The sequence below is a fragment of the Stegastes partitus genome, unplaced genomic scaffold, assembly GCF_000690725.1.
Source record: "Stegastes partitus isolate 25-593 unplaced genomic scaffold, Stegastes_partitus-1.0.2 Scaffold2386, whole genome shotgun sequence".
NCBI classification, from domain to species: domain Eukaryota; kingdom Metazoa; phylum Chordata; class Actinopteri; family Pomacentridae; genus Stegastes; species Stegastes partitus.
In genome coordinates, this window is record NW_007580117.1 from 1 (window position 1) to 16,621 (window position 16,621).

The 16,621-nt window shown below is 41.8% G+C and overlaps 1 protein-coding gene across 1 annotated transcript in view; it reads right to left on the minus strand.

Moving 5' to 3' along the window:
• Positions 1-119: 119 nt before the first annotated feature.
• The window catches only part of LOC103374884 (polyhomeotic-like protein 1), a 17,205-nt gene continuing 703 nt past the window's right edge, over positions 120-16,621 (minus strand). Inside the window, exons 2-15 of the mRNA XM_008305037.1 lie at positions 14,890-15,017; positions 12,643-12,759; positions 11,152-11,223; positions 10,863-10,991; positions 10,611-10,775; positions 10,400-10,481; positions 8,628-9,613; positions 7,355-7,490; positions 7,069-7,244; positions 6,879-6,969; positions 5,036-5,123; positions 4,063-4,288; positions 1,603-1,810; positions 120-732 (exon numbers count right to left, since the gene is read on the minus strand). Of these exons, the coding sequence (XP_008303259.1) occupies positions 581-732; positions 1,603-1,810; positions 4,063-4,288; positions 5,036-5,123; positions 6,879-6,969; positions 7,069-7,244; positions 7,355-7,490; positions 8,628-9,613; positions 10,400-10,481; positions 10,611-10,775; positions 10,863-10,991; positions 11,152-11,223; positions 12,643-12,759; positions 14,890-15,012 (2,751 nt within the window). The 5' untranslated portion in view covers positions 15,013-15,017 and the 3' untranslated portion in view covers positions 120-580. The remainder of the gene's footprint in view (positions 733-1,602; positions 1,811-4,062; positions 4,289-5,035; positions 5,124-6,878; positions 6,970-7,068; positions 7,245-7,354; positions 7,491-8,627; positions 9,614-10,399; positions 10,482-10,610; positions 10,776-10,862; positions 10,992-11,151; positions 11,224-12,642; positions 12,760-14,889; positions 15,018-16,621) is intronic.

Sequence of the window (16,621 nt, forward strand, 5' to 3'; positions counted from 1 at the left end):
AGATGGGAACCAAGAGACGTTCTCACCGAATAAAAAAATAGTGTCTTCATCAGGTTTTCCTTCTGTTTTAATCGTTTAGTTGAACCCAGTTTGAAAAAGGAGATTGAACAAATGACTTTAATAACAGAAGTCTGTGAAAAGAGCAGCTCTGTTTGTAGATAACTTCAAAAATGTGTGAATCCTGTGCAGGTACTGTAGACTTAACTTGTTCCTTGTTTGCTCATTACATCTTACAAGTGATTTCTGCATTTAACATACATTCAAAACCTTCATTTATGCATTTTTTTAAAAGACTTCTTCTGACTGCAAGTACTGATTTTGGGGACAACAAAATATAGCTGGCCATTTGTAGTATGTTTGCAGACATGACAGCTTTGCAAGGAAGCGACAATATTCCTGTGCAAATGTGACCGAACAAGCCAACAGCAGACTCTGCAGCCACAGTCTCGGCTCAAAATGAACAGTACCTCTTACATTCGCCTGCTCTGGAGCCAGTTTCACGTCTGATCTGGGTGCAGAACGGGAGTTTGGGGTGAATGCCCGGGGCTTAAACATCGGTGGATTTATTGAAACGCGGACATCAATCTTTCAGGTTGTTAATGTGAGCGCAGATCTTGAGGGCAGGACCCAGCTTGATGTTCATGGTGGACATGAGATGCTCCTCCTTCAGCAGCAGCAGAGCCTGGCCATCGATTTCCTGCGACAGGAACTGGGAGGCGAGTTCCTCACAGCCTGAGAGGAAGAAGAATACAAGTCGTGTGTTGGAAAAAAACAACTCTCAACAATTCTCTCAGCTTTCATGGGAGAAATCTTGGGTTCTTTCTGGGTAACAAGCCTGTGCATCACTATACCGCAAAGATGTGGGAATGCTTATCAGCCCATTCGTAAGCACTTGAATAAAATACCAGAAAAGACACTACTGAGTTGTATTGTTTGGTGAAAACTGAAAACGGAGGTAGGCAATGATTGGAACGATAAGGGAAACAAAGATGTGGGAAAGAAAACAAGACAGAAACTGGACCTGTCCTCTATGACATCCAGTAAAATCACAATAATTAATGAAACTCACTTTATTAAGCATGCCTCATTTAAAATTTTGCCACAAAAATCTGTTTCTTGATGCAACCAGGTAATCATTAGTTTTCAACTGAACTGCAGGCAGTGTATACACAGAGCTGAAAGAAGGCAGGTATGAAAACAATGGAAACATGTTGGATGTGTTGATGAGTTGTTTTTTTTATTTTTAGAAAATACATTTAAAAAGAAAATTAAACTATCAATCTTTCTTTTTTTTTATGATTTTAGTCATTGCACCTGTGTCATACTGTATAGAAGACATTTTTGAGTTCTCTCTTCTTCTAGTTGTGGTTGTGCTGTTTCCACAGAGGTGCAGGAAAATGACCAGAACCTGCTTAGATTTGACTAACTTTCCTGACAGGTTCTATCGTAAATCTGTATGACTGCAGTGTCCTATGTATTTATGTGAAGCAACAATGAAGTTGTTATCGTCAGAAAAAGCGCCTCCCCTCCACTTTAAAGTCCTGCTAGTCTTTAACCACCTGAAACAGCATTAAAAGAAGGTCAGAAGTCAGCTGTACCAACCTTGTAGCGAGGAAATAAACTGCGACACGTCCTCCACACTCCACTGGGCCGGACTGGTCGGCAGGCAGCTGGGCGCCGAGCTCTCCGTTGGGAGTGGAGGAGGCTGCTGGTGGCAGGAAGCTGAGGATGCAGGCGAGAGGGACATGGGGTCGTCTTCATCCTCCTCCCCGCTGGACTCCTCGTCTGAATGGCTGGACTCTGAACGGCACTGCGGGTGACGGGAGGGAAAGCAGAGGAGACGATGAGCAAGGCAGGAAACTGTGGTTGCACTGGTATCTTAGTTTGACTGTTTACTAGAGTGAAGCGGTGCAATGCTAAAACCCTGTCTGAGCATAAAGAGATGAAAGCCTCACAAGGCTAAATTCTGATGGTATATAAAAAAGGAGAACGTCAAAGATAAGAAGCTCTAAAACAATGAAGCAGCCGTCACGAGAGAAGATACAGTCGTCCTCAAATTTATTCATACCCTTCCATTAAAGAAAAGGCAAAATTCACAACAGTCACTCAAACAACTAGAAACTGAAAAAAGTACTAATAAATAGATTTTGCTAAATTATAATTTAGTGGAATAAGACATTACTTTTGAATTGTGATTGAAATGAATCTTTTTTTTTTTTTTTTTTTTTTTTTTTAAATTGTCCCGGACAAATTAAGAGCACTGTGCTGATGAGCAGTGGGCCAAAATCAAAATACCTGTCAACAGGTGCAGAAGTCTGACTGAGAGTTTTTTTTAAAAATATTTCTGTTGAACCACAATTCAAAAGCAATGTCATGGTTTTCATTAAATTCTTATTTATTAATACTTTTGTCAATTTCAACTTATTCCAGTGACAGCTGCTTTTTTTCCTTCTTTAATAGGAGGGTATGAATACATTTGAGAACAACTGTAAGTGGCTGATCCTGGTTTCGTGGGTTGTTGTAAAGTCAGTGAGGCCTCACAACAGCCACTAGAGGGCACAAAAGCTCATCTTCAGTGTTTGAAAGATGAAGTATACAACTCAAAAATGCATTGTTTGGTTTTTACATGCTTTTTCTGTGTGTGTTGTTCTGTTTTTAATCACAGGTTTACTCCACACTACGCATATGAAGTCTGCCCACATACTTTTGTGTACTTTTGGTCCAAGGCTGAGTGATATTTTAGATAAGTGCACTCCCAGCCTTGTGGTAACACTTTGTGTCTTGTTTCACTATGACAATTCCTGTGTCTAAAATGCCAAGTCCGTAAAGAAACGCTTTTACGAGTTTGCTTCAACCAACAGTTAAGCCCTTGTGAAATTGGTTGTAGCAGCATATTAACCCTCTGAACACCAAGCAGGCTGACTCTTTTCTGCTCCTGTCACATTTTTCGTCACCGTGGGCTCATTTTTCATTGCAACATAAAGTCCTGCACCTCTTTGGAAACAGAACAACCATGACAAGAAGAAACAAAACCTCAAACATGTCTTCTGTGCTGCGTGACACAGTTTGAATGCCATAAATAATCAAAAAAGAAAAAGGAAATGTGAAATTTCTGCATTATTTATTTTTCAAAAATGGCAATATCCTGCAATCACCACATCTAATGTTTTTCCAAGTGCTCATAGGTGTTACTAACACTGGAAAAAAAAACAGTGGCTTTTCATACTACTGACATTTAACTTTTTAAACTGTTTCCATGCTTGTCTCCTCAAGGCCCTGTATAAACGCTGCCTGCAGTTCAGCTACAAAACGCTCTCAATTTTTGTCACGTAGCCATTGGTCACAGCTGAGTCAGCAATGGCTCCACTGTTGTGCAAATTAGCACAGAATTTTCTGATTTTTAAAGAATCCATTTACTGCCAACAGTATATTTTTGGTAGTTTTTTAAAATGTGACGTGTAGAAGAGTGATTTTGATGAAATATTGTGATTGTAAGCTTAGATCTGTTGAATTTTTATGTCAAGTCACACATGAGTACTTCAAGCACCATCAGAAAGATGAAGATTCTTTCTGTTTTTACAGTTTTTGTAAATGGTGTCTTTTTGGAAATCTTTTAATCTCAAATTGGCTGGCAGATTTTGGCATTCAGATGGTTAGATCACATCATTTTGGAATGAGACTTTTAATACTGACAAATGAGAATAAAGTTTAGGTGTCCACATCATTTTAAAGCAAAACATGCTGAAAGCTAAATTTCTCTCAGCGGGATGATACAGAACTGAATTAATCTGCAAATAAATGGACTGATAATGCTAAGCGTTATCAAGTCTTCTTTGCTAATTGTGGTGCACAGTATAAGTAGAATTCTAAATCTATCTTGCACCATTTTAATCCTCACCAGCCTCCAATAAGAGCAGATTTAACTCTGCTGGGTGTCTTTTGCTACATCATGGCGAACTAAAGCCACAGCCTGATCAATGAGCCGGATGCTAATAATTAAACAATTCCCTGTCTTTTTTCTTAAACCCCATCCCTTGTAGCACCTGCTGACTCTCGTCTCACCTTGACTGGTATGGGTCTCCCAGCTATCTTGGCGCTGGCTATCTCAGAGCTGGTCCTGCGGGGAACCCTCCTCCTGGCTATGCCTCCCTCCTCGTCCGAGTTGGAGAGGTGACCCTGGTTCTGGTCCTGATCCGGAGCGTGATCTTGGGCTTGGCGTTGGCTGTGACCCTGCCGCACGCAGAAGTGCTGCCTGAAGCTGACGTTGTACCTGGGGAACCAATACATACTGTATCGTAGACAAAGAGTGACATATACGGTACTGAAAGCAAGACGAAGCAACACACAGTTTTTGTCTCTTTGCGCCATACGTGGTATATAAGCTATACGCCTGTAGTGGGCAAAGGGACAAATGCAAAGCAGAAGCAGAAAAATGTAAAATCATATGACAACGCAGTGTAACAAACAATGCGGGCGATGCATTGTTTACATAGTGGGAATGTAATAAATGCTTTTTATCACGGAGCAAATTCAAAAGACAACACGTCAACGAAACCTCCTGAGCTGTTTGACAGACGTACTGTGAGTTCACATGAAGAGGAAAGTGGATGAAATGGGATTTTTACTGTCCTCACATGTACCAACAAATGATGAGAACAGGAAACACACATGCTGTGAAATATACAGCTTTAACCACCTGAGAATTCACACTCAAACTGTCGCACACAACAGCATTTTAGGACGCTGAGATCAGGTTTTCGGGAGAATTTGGGGGGTATAATACACAAATATTACACATAAAATCAGTTTAAATTAGATTTTGATGTTCAAGTTTAAAATGTGACAACTAAAAAATTAAAATAAAAGAGGAATAATACCACAACTACAGCATTTTTTGAGTTTTTCAATGACTTCGGTATTGTGAAAACCCCAGTCACAGCACAGCATCTGCACTGCAAATGAGAAGAGACAGTACGGTGATTCGTTCTCAGATAGCCGCCACTGTACATCATATATTTCATGCATTGGAAAGTACCTCTTGGCACAAGACATGGAGCAGAACCTTTTGGTGCCTCTGAACTGGCTGGCAGGAGCAAAGTTTTTACAGTACTCACACTTCAGCACTGAGGGGAAAGTTCAGAAAGAGAGAGCAGACGGTAAATACAGCAGTTCTAGAATATGCACTACAGGAAATGTGTTGCATTGACGGGTGCAGTGCTGCCAGAGCTGCACCAATGAGACACTCTGCTTTCTTCTCCAAGGGAGGAAAAAGAATTCACAATTGATGTAATCAGGGGGAAATTCAACACCTGTAGGCACTTGGAAAAATGTTGGACATGTTGATTCAAGTCTTTTTTTTTGGAAAACAAATAATCGTAGAAGTGTAACCTTTTTCCTCTCTTTTATGATTTATGGTGTTGCAACTGTGTCATGCTGCACAGAAGACATTTTGGAGTTCTTTCTCCTTCTAGCCATGGTTTCCATAGAGGTGCAGGACTTTATATTGTGGTGAAAAATGAGCTCATAGTGAGTTAAAATGTAACAGGAGCAAAATGGTAATAATAATAATACAATAAAGTAACTTAAAACTTATCTGGTGTTTATTTCTGCATGTATACTACATTTATCACAATTAATGCTCCATCAGCGTGGCTTCATCAGGTGCTGTTGGCATCAGTCTGCCTTTTAAGTTATTAGACTGATAAAATACTGACACAATATGAACATAAACCTTTAGATGGAATATTAAGCTGTGGTTACTTTAATGTTACAGAACCTTAACCACAACTTCACCATGCTTCACAGTTGCACTCTGATACCACAAACTGCATTATGATATTATTACACATGTAAACATCCTAAACTGCAAATTTCATTAAACGTTTTTCAACATCTTGTTTGTCATCATCATCCCACACAGAGCAAACAGGACATGCTCTGTCACAGCGTTGTCATGCCGCCCCTCAGAGCCAGAGGTGGGAAATTTCCAGCTTGAAAGCTGTAATTAAAACCTCTCCTTATTTCCGTTCATAACAGTTCAAACAAACAAGGGCCATTTTGTTACAAGACATAAAACCCTGTACTCCTCCGTCCATGCTATGCTAATTATATTTCGCAAGGTTAATTAGCTGATTATCACTGACATTTAGCTGGAAGCACAGATTTACATCGCTGGCTTTTAACTACACAGCTGTTTAGCAGCAGCATATTGGTATTAAATAATATTTTGTTGCATATTTTGAGGATTTTAAATAGTGCACAAGCTCATACAGAGATAATATCAAGTCAGAAATACCATGAATGACACCTGAGACAATGTTTTACACCCCCTCTGTGGCTACACTGAAGACTAATGGATGTTTACATCACTGTGGTTCCACTATAATCAATGAAAGCGCCCACAACAGGTTTAAGAGCAGCACAAAAGTGGTGCACATGTGTTGTTGATGTCACCACTGCTGAAGTAAAATCAGGCCAGTTTTCTGTTCAGATTTGTTACACTACCTGTTTGTGGCCCTTTTACACAGAACGGACCATAAAGTGTGTATCTTGGTATTTATATGCCAGTACCAGCTGGTGGTTGCTTGGTAACTTTATCCTTTACAGAGTCTGCTGTAGTCAGCAGAACTTAACTTACCAGTACGACGCAAACTTGGTAAAAGTTTTCACAACGCTGTACTGCGCCACAACAATCCCAAATAAAAGCTCACCATCTTGTTTTGCCGCAGCAATACGTTAAACAGTCGCTGCAGGTGTAGCTACGAAAACAATTTGCAGCAAATCTACGCTGAATATGTTCAGTGTAGCCACAGCGTTAGATCTCTGATTTCCAATCCTCAAACACACCAAGAAGGCAGCAGTGCTTTCCCAGCTATTACCTGTTGCCGTGGTAACCGTCTCCGATTGGTTCGTGTCTGGACTGTCGTTGGTCAAATCTTCGCCGGTCGAATCCTTTACCGGACCGCACACCTGTGAGTCAAACACAAAAGGCATGAAAAAGTTCAGTCAACAGCAGACCGATGTTTCTCAATGCATTTCCTTCTAAAACTACAACTCCCGTGTACTTACAGGGAAAGGCTCCGCCCCTTCCTGGATGACGAAGCCCTCGATGAGGTGCGTCAAAACCTGCGGTTTCACCACCGCTTGAGGAGGTGGAGCTCTCTCCCCGTGACCGCAGGCCCCACGGGACACCGACAGCACCGGAGAAGGAGAGGAGGCAGTCGGAGGAGGAACAGCACCGGAGCCTGAAAGCAGTGAGGAAGTAAATATTGTTTTTTATTAGTCGTGTTATCTTTCAGCAGCAGCAATAAGCCTGCTGAGAGTAATACACATAGACATGTTTCTGTGTTGTTACCTGCGTCCACAGGGTTGGCCGGGAGTGCTGAGGTGCGTTCTCTAACGGGTGGGAGCCGTGGAGGAGAGGGACCGTCCTCATCGTTGGCTGAATTGGAGTCTGATTTTCTTTTAAGAGAGCTGGTCATCTGTTTAACCTGAAAAATAAATAAATAAATAAAATAAAAGATTAGATCCAACAAATGAACAGATGAAATGAGAGTAGAGCAGCTGGAGAAAGAGTTAGTTTTCTTTACAGATCTAATCATTCCTCTAGTCAGGAGATGTTTAATTCTCTCAACTCCAAGCAGAGTGTTTTATTTACTCCTGTAACATTTCTACTTACTGTGGAATCATTTTTTTAAGTCAACATAAAGTCTTGCGCATCAAATAGAACAGTACAACCATCAAAAATATCATCTGTGCAGTATGACACCATTGTGATGGCATAAACCATGAAAGAAGAAAAAGGCTGATTATTTATTTAACAAAGACTGAAACAACTTTTCAATACTATAAAAAGGTGAATTAACATACTACAGATATGCTACGACTTGTGTTTTTAGACTTGTTTCCATATCCTCGCTGTGTAAACACAACCTGCAGTTCAGCCGAAATCTCTCCAAACTTGTGTGACATGACTGTCGGTCAAGGCTGAATTTGCAGTTTTTTTATAGAATACATTTTGTGCAAATTATTAAATGAGACATGTAGAATAACATGATTTTAAGCTCAAGTTTAATTCATTTTCTAAAGAGACAATTAGTTCCAAAAAAAAAAATCCATTGTAGTGAAAAATAAGCTCACAGTGAGGGTTAGGGAGGTTACTGCTGTTATTCTTTGTGTGTAAATGTGTACAGCTATTTCTCTCTTTGGGGACACATTTGTGAATCCTTCTGCTGTCTCATGCTGCAGATATATATATATAAATGTGACAGGTGTGAAATTGTAGAGCAAAGTAAATGAGTGCTAACTGCAATGTACCACAAAGGGACCAGCGTTGGTTTTTCAGCGGGGGTAAAAATGCTAATAATACCCAGTTTTATTAAATGTATTAGCAATCTGAATATGTCCCCTTTTCTGTAATGTTAATAGAATACAGTTATATTTTGTTTTTGTATTCATATTACATTGTTCTAGTATTCCATTGGAATGAAGGAATGGCATGTAGAAATTTAATTAAACAGGAAAAAAGAGGATGAGGAAGAAGAAACCTGTGCTCAGAATAATCCCAAAAATCTAATTTCTCATCATCAGTTTTCTCAATTGTGACTAATAAACAGTAATCAGCTGACCTGCGGCGTCTGAGCTCCCAATGAGTCTCCGTTGGTGGTCACACCGACCGATGCTCCTCTCTGCTCTTCAGCCACCAGGGGGAGAGAGAGGGAGGAGCAGGACAGCGAGGGGGGAGGAGACGATACAGCAGGGGATTGGGAGGAGGCGGGGTTTGAAGACAGGGGTCCGTTCTGACTCTGTCCCGAGCTTTGATTGGCCTGCGGATGCACATGAGACACCTGAGCCAACGGGGGAGCCTCCTGGGGCGACTGAAGCGTCTTTAGCCCCACCCCTCTGCCCACGACCCCGCCCTCCCTGGAAGCGATGGACGCCACCATGGTAAGCAGGCTGGACGAGCTGCTGAGGACGGCGGCTCCGTCCTGGCTGCAGCTGCCCCGGGCCAAGGCGAGAGCCTGGGCGTTCCCCAGGGTGCTCTGTCGGGCCCCCACTATCTGCACCGGGATGTGTGGTGGCTGGGGAGGCTGGGTGGAGCTGCTGGCAGGCGGTGGGGCGGGCAGGATGGGAGGAGGGTTCCTAGAAGGCAGCTGGAGAGGCAGACGCAACCCTTGCAAAGTTTTGGGTTGGATGGGGATGGGTCCGTTTCCGTGGCCTGATTTCTCGGCACTGAGTGAGGTTTTCTGCAAAGGTTGCACCACCAGAGTCTGAGCGTTTACCGCTGGTTTGATGGTTGCCGTGCCAACGGGGTAACCGTGGGGCTGAGATCCCGCGTTGGATGTTAGGACCAGAGTGTGTGCTGCTGTGGGAGCTGTGGTCCCTGTGGTCAGGGTTCGGGTTCCGTGAAGCAGTAGCTGGGAGAGGGGGATGGAGGAGGTGGAGGATGAGGAGGAAGATGAGGCACCAGAGGAAGAGGAGGAGTGGGTTTTGAGATTCGCAGGCTGGGGGTAGGTGGGGATCTTGATGTGGGGCGGCTGGGGCTGAGGCTGGCTTGGTTTAGTAGGGGACTGGGCGCTCGATTGGTGGGAGGGCTGGACCAAAGAGTAGGCAGCTGGAAAAAAAAAAAAAACAGAAAAATAAGTTAAGTCTTAAAGTATATTCACATTGAAACCTGCATGAATAAAGCAGTGTTTGGCCACTTAGGGCAGTGACAAGACACTTTAAATACGGGTGATTGAGTAAAACATGAACATTTAGTTTGATAATGAAATGTAGAGCCGACATTTACGGATGCTGATCCTCAAGAGAGCAGCGACAGTAAGCAGAAAAGTTGTGGGCTGTAAAACCAAAACAAATCTGGAGGGAAACTGCAGTGTCATGTTATATGAGATGTGATCAACAAGTTCAAAGTAGATGCCAAACTGATTTAAATTTGGCCACCATCCTCAGCAAAGACTCCTTGTGCAGAGCTACTCTGCTCCCGGTGCTCCTGCAACACTTCTAACACTTCCTGGGAGTCCTGTTTTGTAAACACGTCAAGCACCATCTGTGATGAGCACTGAAGCTTACAAACTGTGGTAAAACAGTGACTCTTTGGTTTTCATTTCATTTGAAGGAAGAAGAAGTGGGAACCTAATCTGATTAGCAGGAGCGAGTGGAAAGCATCCACTCGGTTGTTATGGCCACACAGGTATACTTCATAGTACACTGTGGACACGTGAGCTTGTCGAACGATGTGCTGCATGTGCACATCGCTCAAGTGCAGCTGCAAACCATTGTCGTGTGGCTTAAGCCAATGTTATGAATCAGTTTCAGGGAAAAGCAGTTGTTGTGTTTTGTGTGACCCAACAGACACAGATTCTGTTGTGGTAGCAGGCTACCTTAATTTTCCCCTTACCTGAGTCACTCCTCTCGGGGGCTTCAGTCTTAACACCCACACCTTTGGGACTGGACACACCTCGCATGGCGAGATTCTGCACCTACAGATAGAAACAAGGTGGAAACATTTGTGCGAAAATAGTGATCCGTTGTTATCTTGCTGCGGAAGGAATCAGTGTTGAACAAAGTAACTGGACACAGAGTACATTTTCTGCATCATTGCCACCAACCTGATCATTATCTGATTGGCTGCTGGAGGAGGAAGCTGGAGTCACTTCCTGTTGCTGTTGCTGAGCCTGTGGTTGCTGGGTGACGGTTGCCACAGCAGCAGTTGCCGTGCTGCCGGGCATGAAGATGAGCTGCGAGGAGATGGGGGCTCTCAGGGAGCGGTTGACCTGCAAGATTAAAGGACAGTCGTTTAGCACACAGAAACAGGGCTTGTGTCAGGTGGCGGTAGGGATCAGCTGTTTGATAAAACTCACCCTCAGGTACATTTGTCCTTGCCCACCTGCCGTCCCACTCAGCAGCACTGATTGGCTGATTGTGGATGTCGCTGAGGCTCCCATAGGACGGCTGCTGGTCGTAGATCCCGATCCAGACGTTACACTGGCCTGAGGAATGACAATGTGGCACTTTAATGCATATAATTTGAATGTTTTTAATTATTTACTCAAAAAGGTGGCTGAACTGGGAGAAAATATCACAGTGGCACCAGTTTTAGAACATTTTTTGCTGGCTTGTATTGGCTTTAGGAAAAACAACAGTGCATACAGCGGTAGTGCTGGTGGTCTGAGAAGAGCTGCTGCTGGAGGGACTTGACTGACGGCTGGCAGCCAGAGTAGCCTGGGAGGAAGAAGAAAAGGAAGAGAAACAGCGCAGAGGTTTTAGGTTTCCATCAATTCCTACTAAATCAAAAGTGAGGTGTTTACAGAGGCTGTCATGCGGTGGAGGAAAAATGCAGCTCTTTGTTTTAGACACCATTTTTTACATTTCAGGCAACCCACCACAGTTGTCCCGGCATCTGCTATCACCATGGTTTTCCCTTCATTTTCTTGTGGTTTTCATGGGAGTTTATTATGGCATGCTGAATGCTGCTGGAGGCTCCAGCAATTTTATTTTGCTCAGGGACTCCTCTGGTTATCATTTATTTTCTTTGGCTTTGTCAGTTCTTTGCAAAATTCTTGGGAAAATAGTTAAAGCATATGAATAACTTATGAAGGTCTCGACTACAGTTTGACAGAAGGCATGTGGGAGACTCTGAAGTGAACTGGAAGAAGGTTCTTTGGTCTGAGCTCGGATCAAATTACACGTTGCATTTGGCTGACGCAAAACAGTGTGCATCATCACAAACACATCGTCCCCACTGTGAAAGCATGGTGGTAGCAGGATCATAACGTGGATGCTTCTCGGGCCCTGGAAGGCTTGTAAAGGTGAAGGTAAAATGAATGCAGCAAAGTAGAGCGAAATAATAGAGGACAAGGCGACTTTGGAGAAGATTTCTTTGTAGGCAAGACAATGATTAGAAGCATTCAGCCAAAACTACACAGAAATGGTTATAAAACAACAAGGTGAATGTTTTAGAGTGGCCAAGGGAGAGCCCAGATCTTAGTCGAATTGAGAATTTGCGATTACTTATGCAACATTTTATATTCTGACATTACAAAGTAGGAATCAATTTGTACTTTGACAAAAGAATCTTTTTCTAAATTCTTGTCAAGAAGGCCAAATTAAATTGATTATGATTCAAAATGAAAGGAATAAAAGAGGAAAACTTTCAAAGGGAATGAAAACTTTTTACATATTCACTGCATATCTGTTTTTTGGCTCATCCTTTCCTGTAAAGCAGGGGTGTCGAATCCTGGTCGTCGATGGCCGCAATCCTGCAAGTTTTAGATGTTTCCCTCTTCCAACACACCTGATTCAAATGATCAGGATCGTTATCAGACTTCTGCAGAGCTTGATGATGAGCTGATCATTTGAATCAGGTGTGTTGGAAGAGGGAAACATCTAAAACATGCAGGATTACAGCCCTCGAGGACCAGAGTTTGACACCTCTGCTGTAAAGCGTCTGCAAATTTACAACGCTGCACACAATCTGAGAAAAAAGCAATAAGTCTATTGAACATCGAAGCATGTAAACATATTCTTGTAGACCCAGAAATGAAATTATGAACGCATGATGTGCAGAATATGGGCTTTTCATAAACAGTGTCTTTACATAAAGTTGGCCACAGTGAAATTTAGAAAACTTTATACACACACCTTTACCTGTTGCACAGCAGCCAGGTTCTGCAGCTGCGCGTTGTTGATCTGCTGCTGCAGCATCAGCTGCTGGAAGTATTGAGCTGCATTTGGCTGCCTCTGTAGTGCCTGCAGGGCCTGAAGGGAGGAACAGAGCAGAAAAATTAAAACTGAAGGGGCCATAAAACCACTGAAGAGAGATAAAGGGAAGTCGAGGAAAGGGGAAGGGAAGACACAGTGACAGAAGAGGGATGGCTACAACGACCGACAGAGGAAGATGTGGAAGGAAGGGGGAGAAAAAGAGGCAGGAGACACGATAGAGAAAATAAGAAAAATTAGGAGGGAACAAAAGTAGTACAGTACCAAGAAAACTGTGAGAAAAGATGAGCAGATTGAGTGAAATGAGGGCAGAGAGGGAGTGACGATGTAGCGGCCTCCTGCCAGCTGCCTGATGTATGAGCAGAGGCTGGTACAGTAATAAGTTGAGGGATGAAAGCGAGCGTGGCGGGCTGGATTAGTGGGTGCTGGGTGACAAAGACAGATGGCTGTGCAGGGTGACAAAAGCCTGAGAAAATAACACTGAGCCTCCATCAACCCTGCAAGACTCAATCTCTCTTCTCCACCTCCCTGCTTCAGTCACTCTTCATCCCTGTCCATCAGTTTACACATAAATCATCCGTTATAAAGACAAATCTGCCATCCCTTCTCTGCCACTGATACACAAACAGGCTGTGTTTACACTGTAGCCAAATGCGGAAATAAAAATGTTACATTAATTCTGAATTTGGAATATTACATTGTTTATTGCAATGCTCTCAAGTTCATTTGGAGTTCATTAAAAGCAGTTCACACTAAGTTGACAATTGTTGCTTTGTTATATTGGAAGCCAGCTGTGACATTTTCCATATATTTAAACTCAGATTTGAATCTGTGTCAACAACTCAAAACTCATTGTAGTCCCATTTTGAACCCCTCCACCTGAATGTAGACCTGTATATGTGCTATCTAATCCCCAGGCATGCAGCCTAGTTTTGGCCCGACAATAACTCACCAGCTGAATCAATGCTCCTTGCTACTTGCAGGTGGAAGAGATATACAGTTTGGTTCAAGCGAGACAGGAAATATGGCGATAGTCATTTAACCCGCCGAACCCCAAAGCCAACCAACAGACAAGTTATCTTTAAAAAAAAAAAAAAAGACCAAAATGACATTATTTGTCAGCCAGACAGTACTGTCAGATTTAGACTTCCCAACATTCATCTGTGACATGAAATTCCAGTGGAAAATTAACCATCTGGATTTTTTAAATCAAAATTACTACATTCTTATTTAAAGCATTTCCAGAAATAAACCTTTTACCTGCAAAAAAACAAACAAACCAAGAAGCCATTAGTGACTCAACTGTGAAAAATGGTCACATCACTACAATTAAGTGACTTTTTAGCTGAACTTGACTGAACTGCAGGCTGTGTTTACACAGAACAGATAGTAAACAGGTAGGAAAAACAAATGAAGTAGTTAAATATCTATCATATTTATAGCGGTTACCATTTTTCTTTTACAGTATTGTTAATACTTGTGGGGACTTGTTATCATGTTGTACATGTGTGCAGTTTTTTTCAATAATTGCAAAATAAAGAATCAAAGAAATTCAAATGTAGTTTTTCCTTATTTTTTTGGGAGCTATTTCATTATAAATGTCATGCTGCACAGAAGATATTTTGAGTTGCCTCTACTTCCAGCCGTGTTTGTATTGTTTTCTTAAAGGTGTGGCTCTTTATACTGCAGTGAAAAATGAGCCCACAGTGAGTGTAACTATGACAAGACTTTAAAAAAATAATTAACAAATGCACTGCTTGTGGTTCAGAGGCTTAAGCCCAGCAATGGCTGCACTGACTGCAGCATATAAAATGAAAAAGATGAGTGGGCCCAAAATGGAGCCGTGAGGGACTCCACAAGTAAGTGAAAGCTGCAGTCGAGTGAATCGAGAAGCTCAGATATGACTTAAATCATTTGAGGACACTAACTTTAATGAGCAAGCATTGTTCAAGATGTGATATAAAAGATTCTGTGATCCCCAGTGTTTGAGGCAACAGTAAAGTCTCGAATTCATTCTAAATGCCTCACCCTGATCACAACCTAAATCTTACTTTAACCAACGCTTAACCCACAAAAACTCCTCTTAAAGTGTGTCAGAAAGAGAAGGATGACCAAAATATTCTCATTTTCAAAACTCAAAGTCATTTTCACAAAAACATCCACACCTACCTGCACCGCCTGTCTTTCATACAGAGACATGGAGTTCATCGGAGAGGGCCGGGAGCTCGTCCCAGACGCAGCGCTCCCATTGGTCGAGGCCCCCTGCTGGTTCTGCTCTCCGTCCGTCTCCATGGTTGCTGAGGAGACAGATGAGCCGTCCATCAGTCAAGCACTGAGTGAAACACCACTTTTGCTCTGTGGCTGATGAAAAAAACACCCGTCACTGGTGCTGACAAACACCGTTCCTCACAGATTGGAGGCGCCGCTGTGCACCATAGTCCATATTTTACTGAGTGGGTGATTGTAACACTGACTGATGCAGGCCTGGATGCACTGATGTGACTGTTTTGAGCCTTTAGCCGTTTTAGCCAAACACTTTCAGCATGTTTTTGAATCAATTCATGGCGCAAACAACAGATATGGGCATTGAGCTCCCCAGTGGAGCACAGAGCAGAGAGAGTGCAGGCTACACCTTAAAATACACAATAACCTCACTAAACATGCAGAACGAAAGGCTTTTAAATGAAAACTGAACAATAAATCTGGAAAATTGCTAATTAATTATTAACACAAATTCAATCATTTCCCTTTCTTGTCTAGGAAAATGTTGCAATATAGTGAGAAATGTCTGTAACCGTTTTTCTACAAGCCTCATCCTCAAATCTCCTGCATTCTTGAACCAGCAGTCTGGAACCCAAAGATGTTCAGCTTACTGTCATGTATGCATCAAATACTCATGTTTGCAAGGCTAGAAACTAATCTGTAGATTTATTTTAAGTCAATTAAATAAGTGCATTTCAGATATTCATATTTCAGAAGCTGTAATCAGAGATTAAAGAATCAGAGATTATATATACTGCAATGTAGTTTCAAATCTCTACATTCCACATTATCCATGACTTTCTCTATTTTTCAGGAATGTTTTTTATCATGTTTTGCTGTTATTGCACAACCTTATCACTTGTCATTGACTGTACTGTACAAGCATGTGGCAACTAAAAATCTGGAAACAGTTGCAAATGAATTTAATAGTTGACAACTAATCAAATAATTGTTGCAACCCAAAAAATATATTTTTTAAAACTGCACATGAATGCACCACAGAGCAGACCTTAATTCTTTGCAAACAGTTACAATTTGAACCAGGTTTTTGACTATAAAAAATAATTAATTTTCTTTCTTCTTTTTGCTCAAAATTTGTCTTATTATTTTTGCACAACCTTTTCAACTTTGCATTTCACTGCCTGGACTGTAGAACCATGCAGCAACTAAGAATCTTCAAAAAGTTGCAGAATAATTTAGTAACTGATAACTAATCAATTAATTGTTGAAACACAAAAATATTTTTAAAAAACTGCACATGAATGCATCACAGAGCGAACTTTACTTATTTGCAAAAGGCTTCAACCAGTGTTTCGACCGCATGCATAAAATGCATCTTGTTGTTATTGCACAACCTTTCCGACTGTGCATTTCACTGCCTGTACTGTAGGAGCATGCAGAATCTAAAAATCTGGAAATAGTTGCAGAATAATTTAGTAGTTGATAACAAATCAATTGATGCAGCCCAACAAATTTTTTTAAATGCACCCCAGGGCAAAACATATCCAGTGTTGTGACTGCAAAATAAAAGAAAAAAGAAAAAAAATCATGCAGCAACTAACAACATGAATGCATCACAGAGCAAACCTTAATTCTTTGCAAAAGGCTTCAACTAGTGTTTTGATTGCAAGAAAAAAAA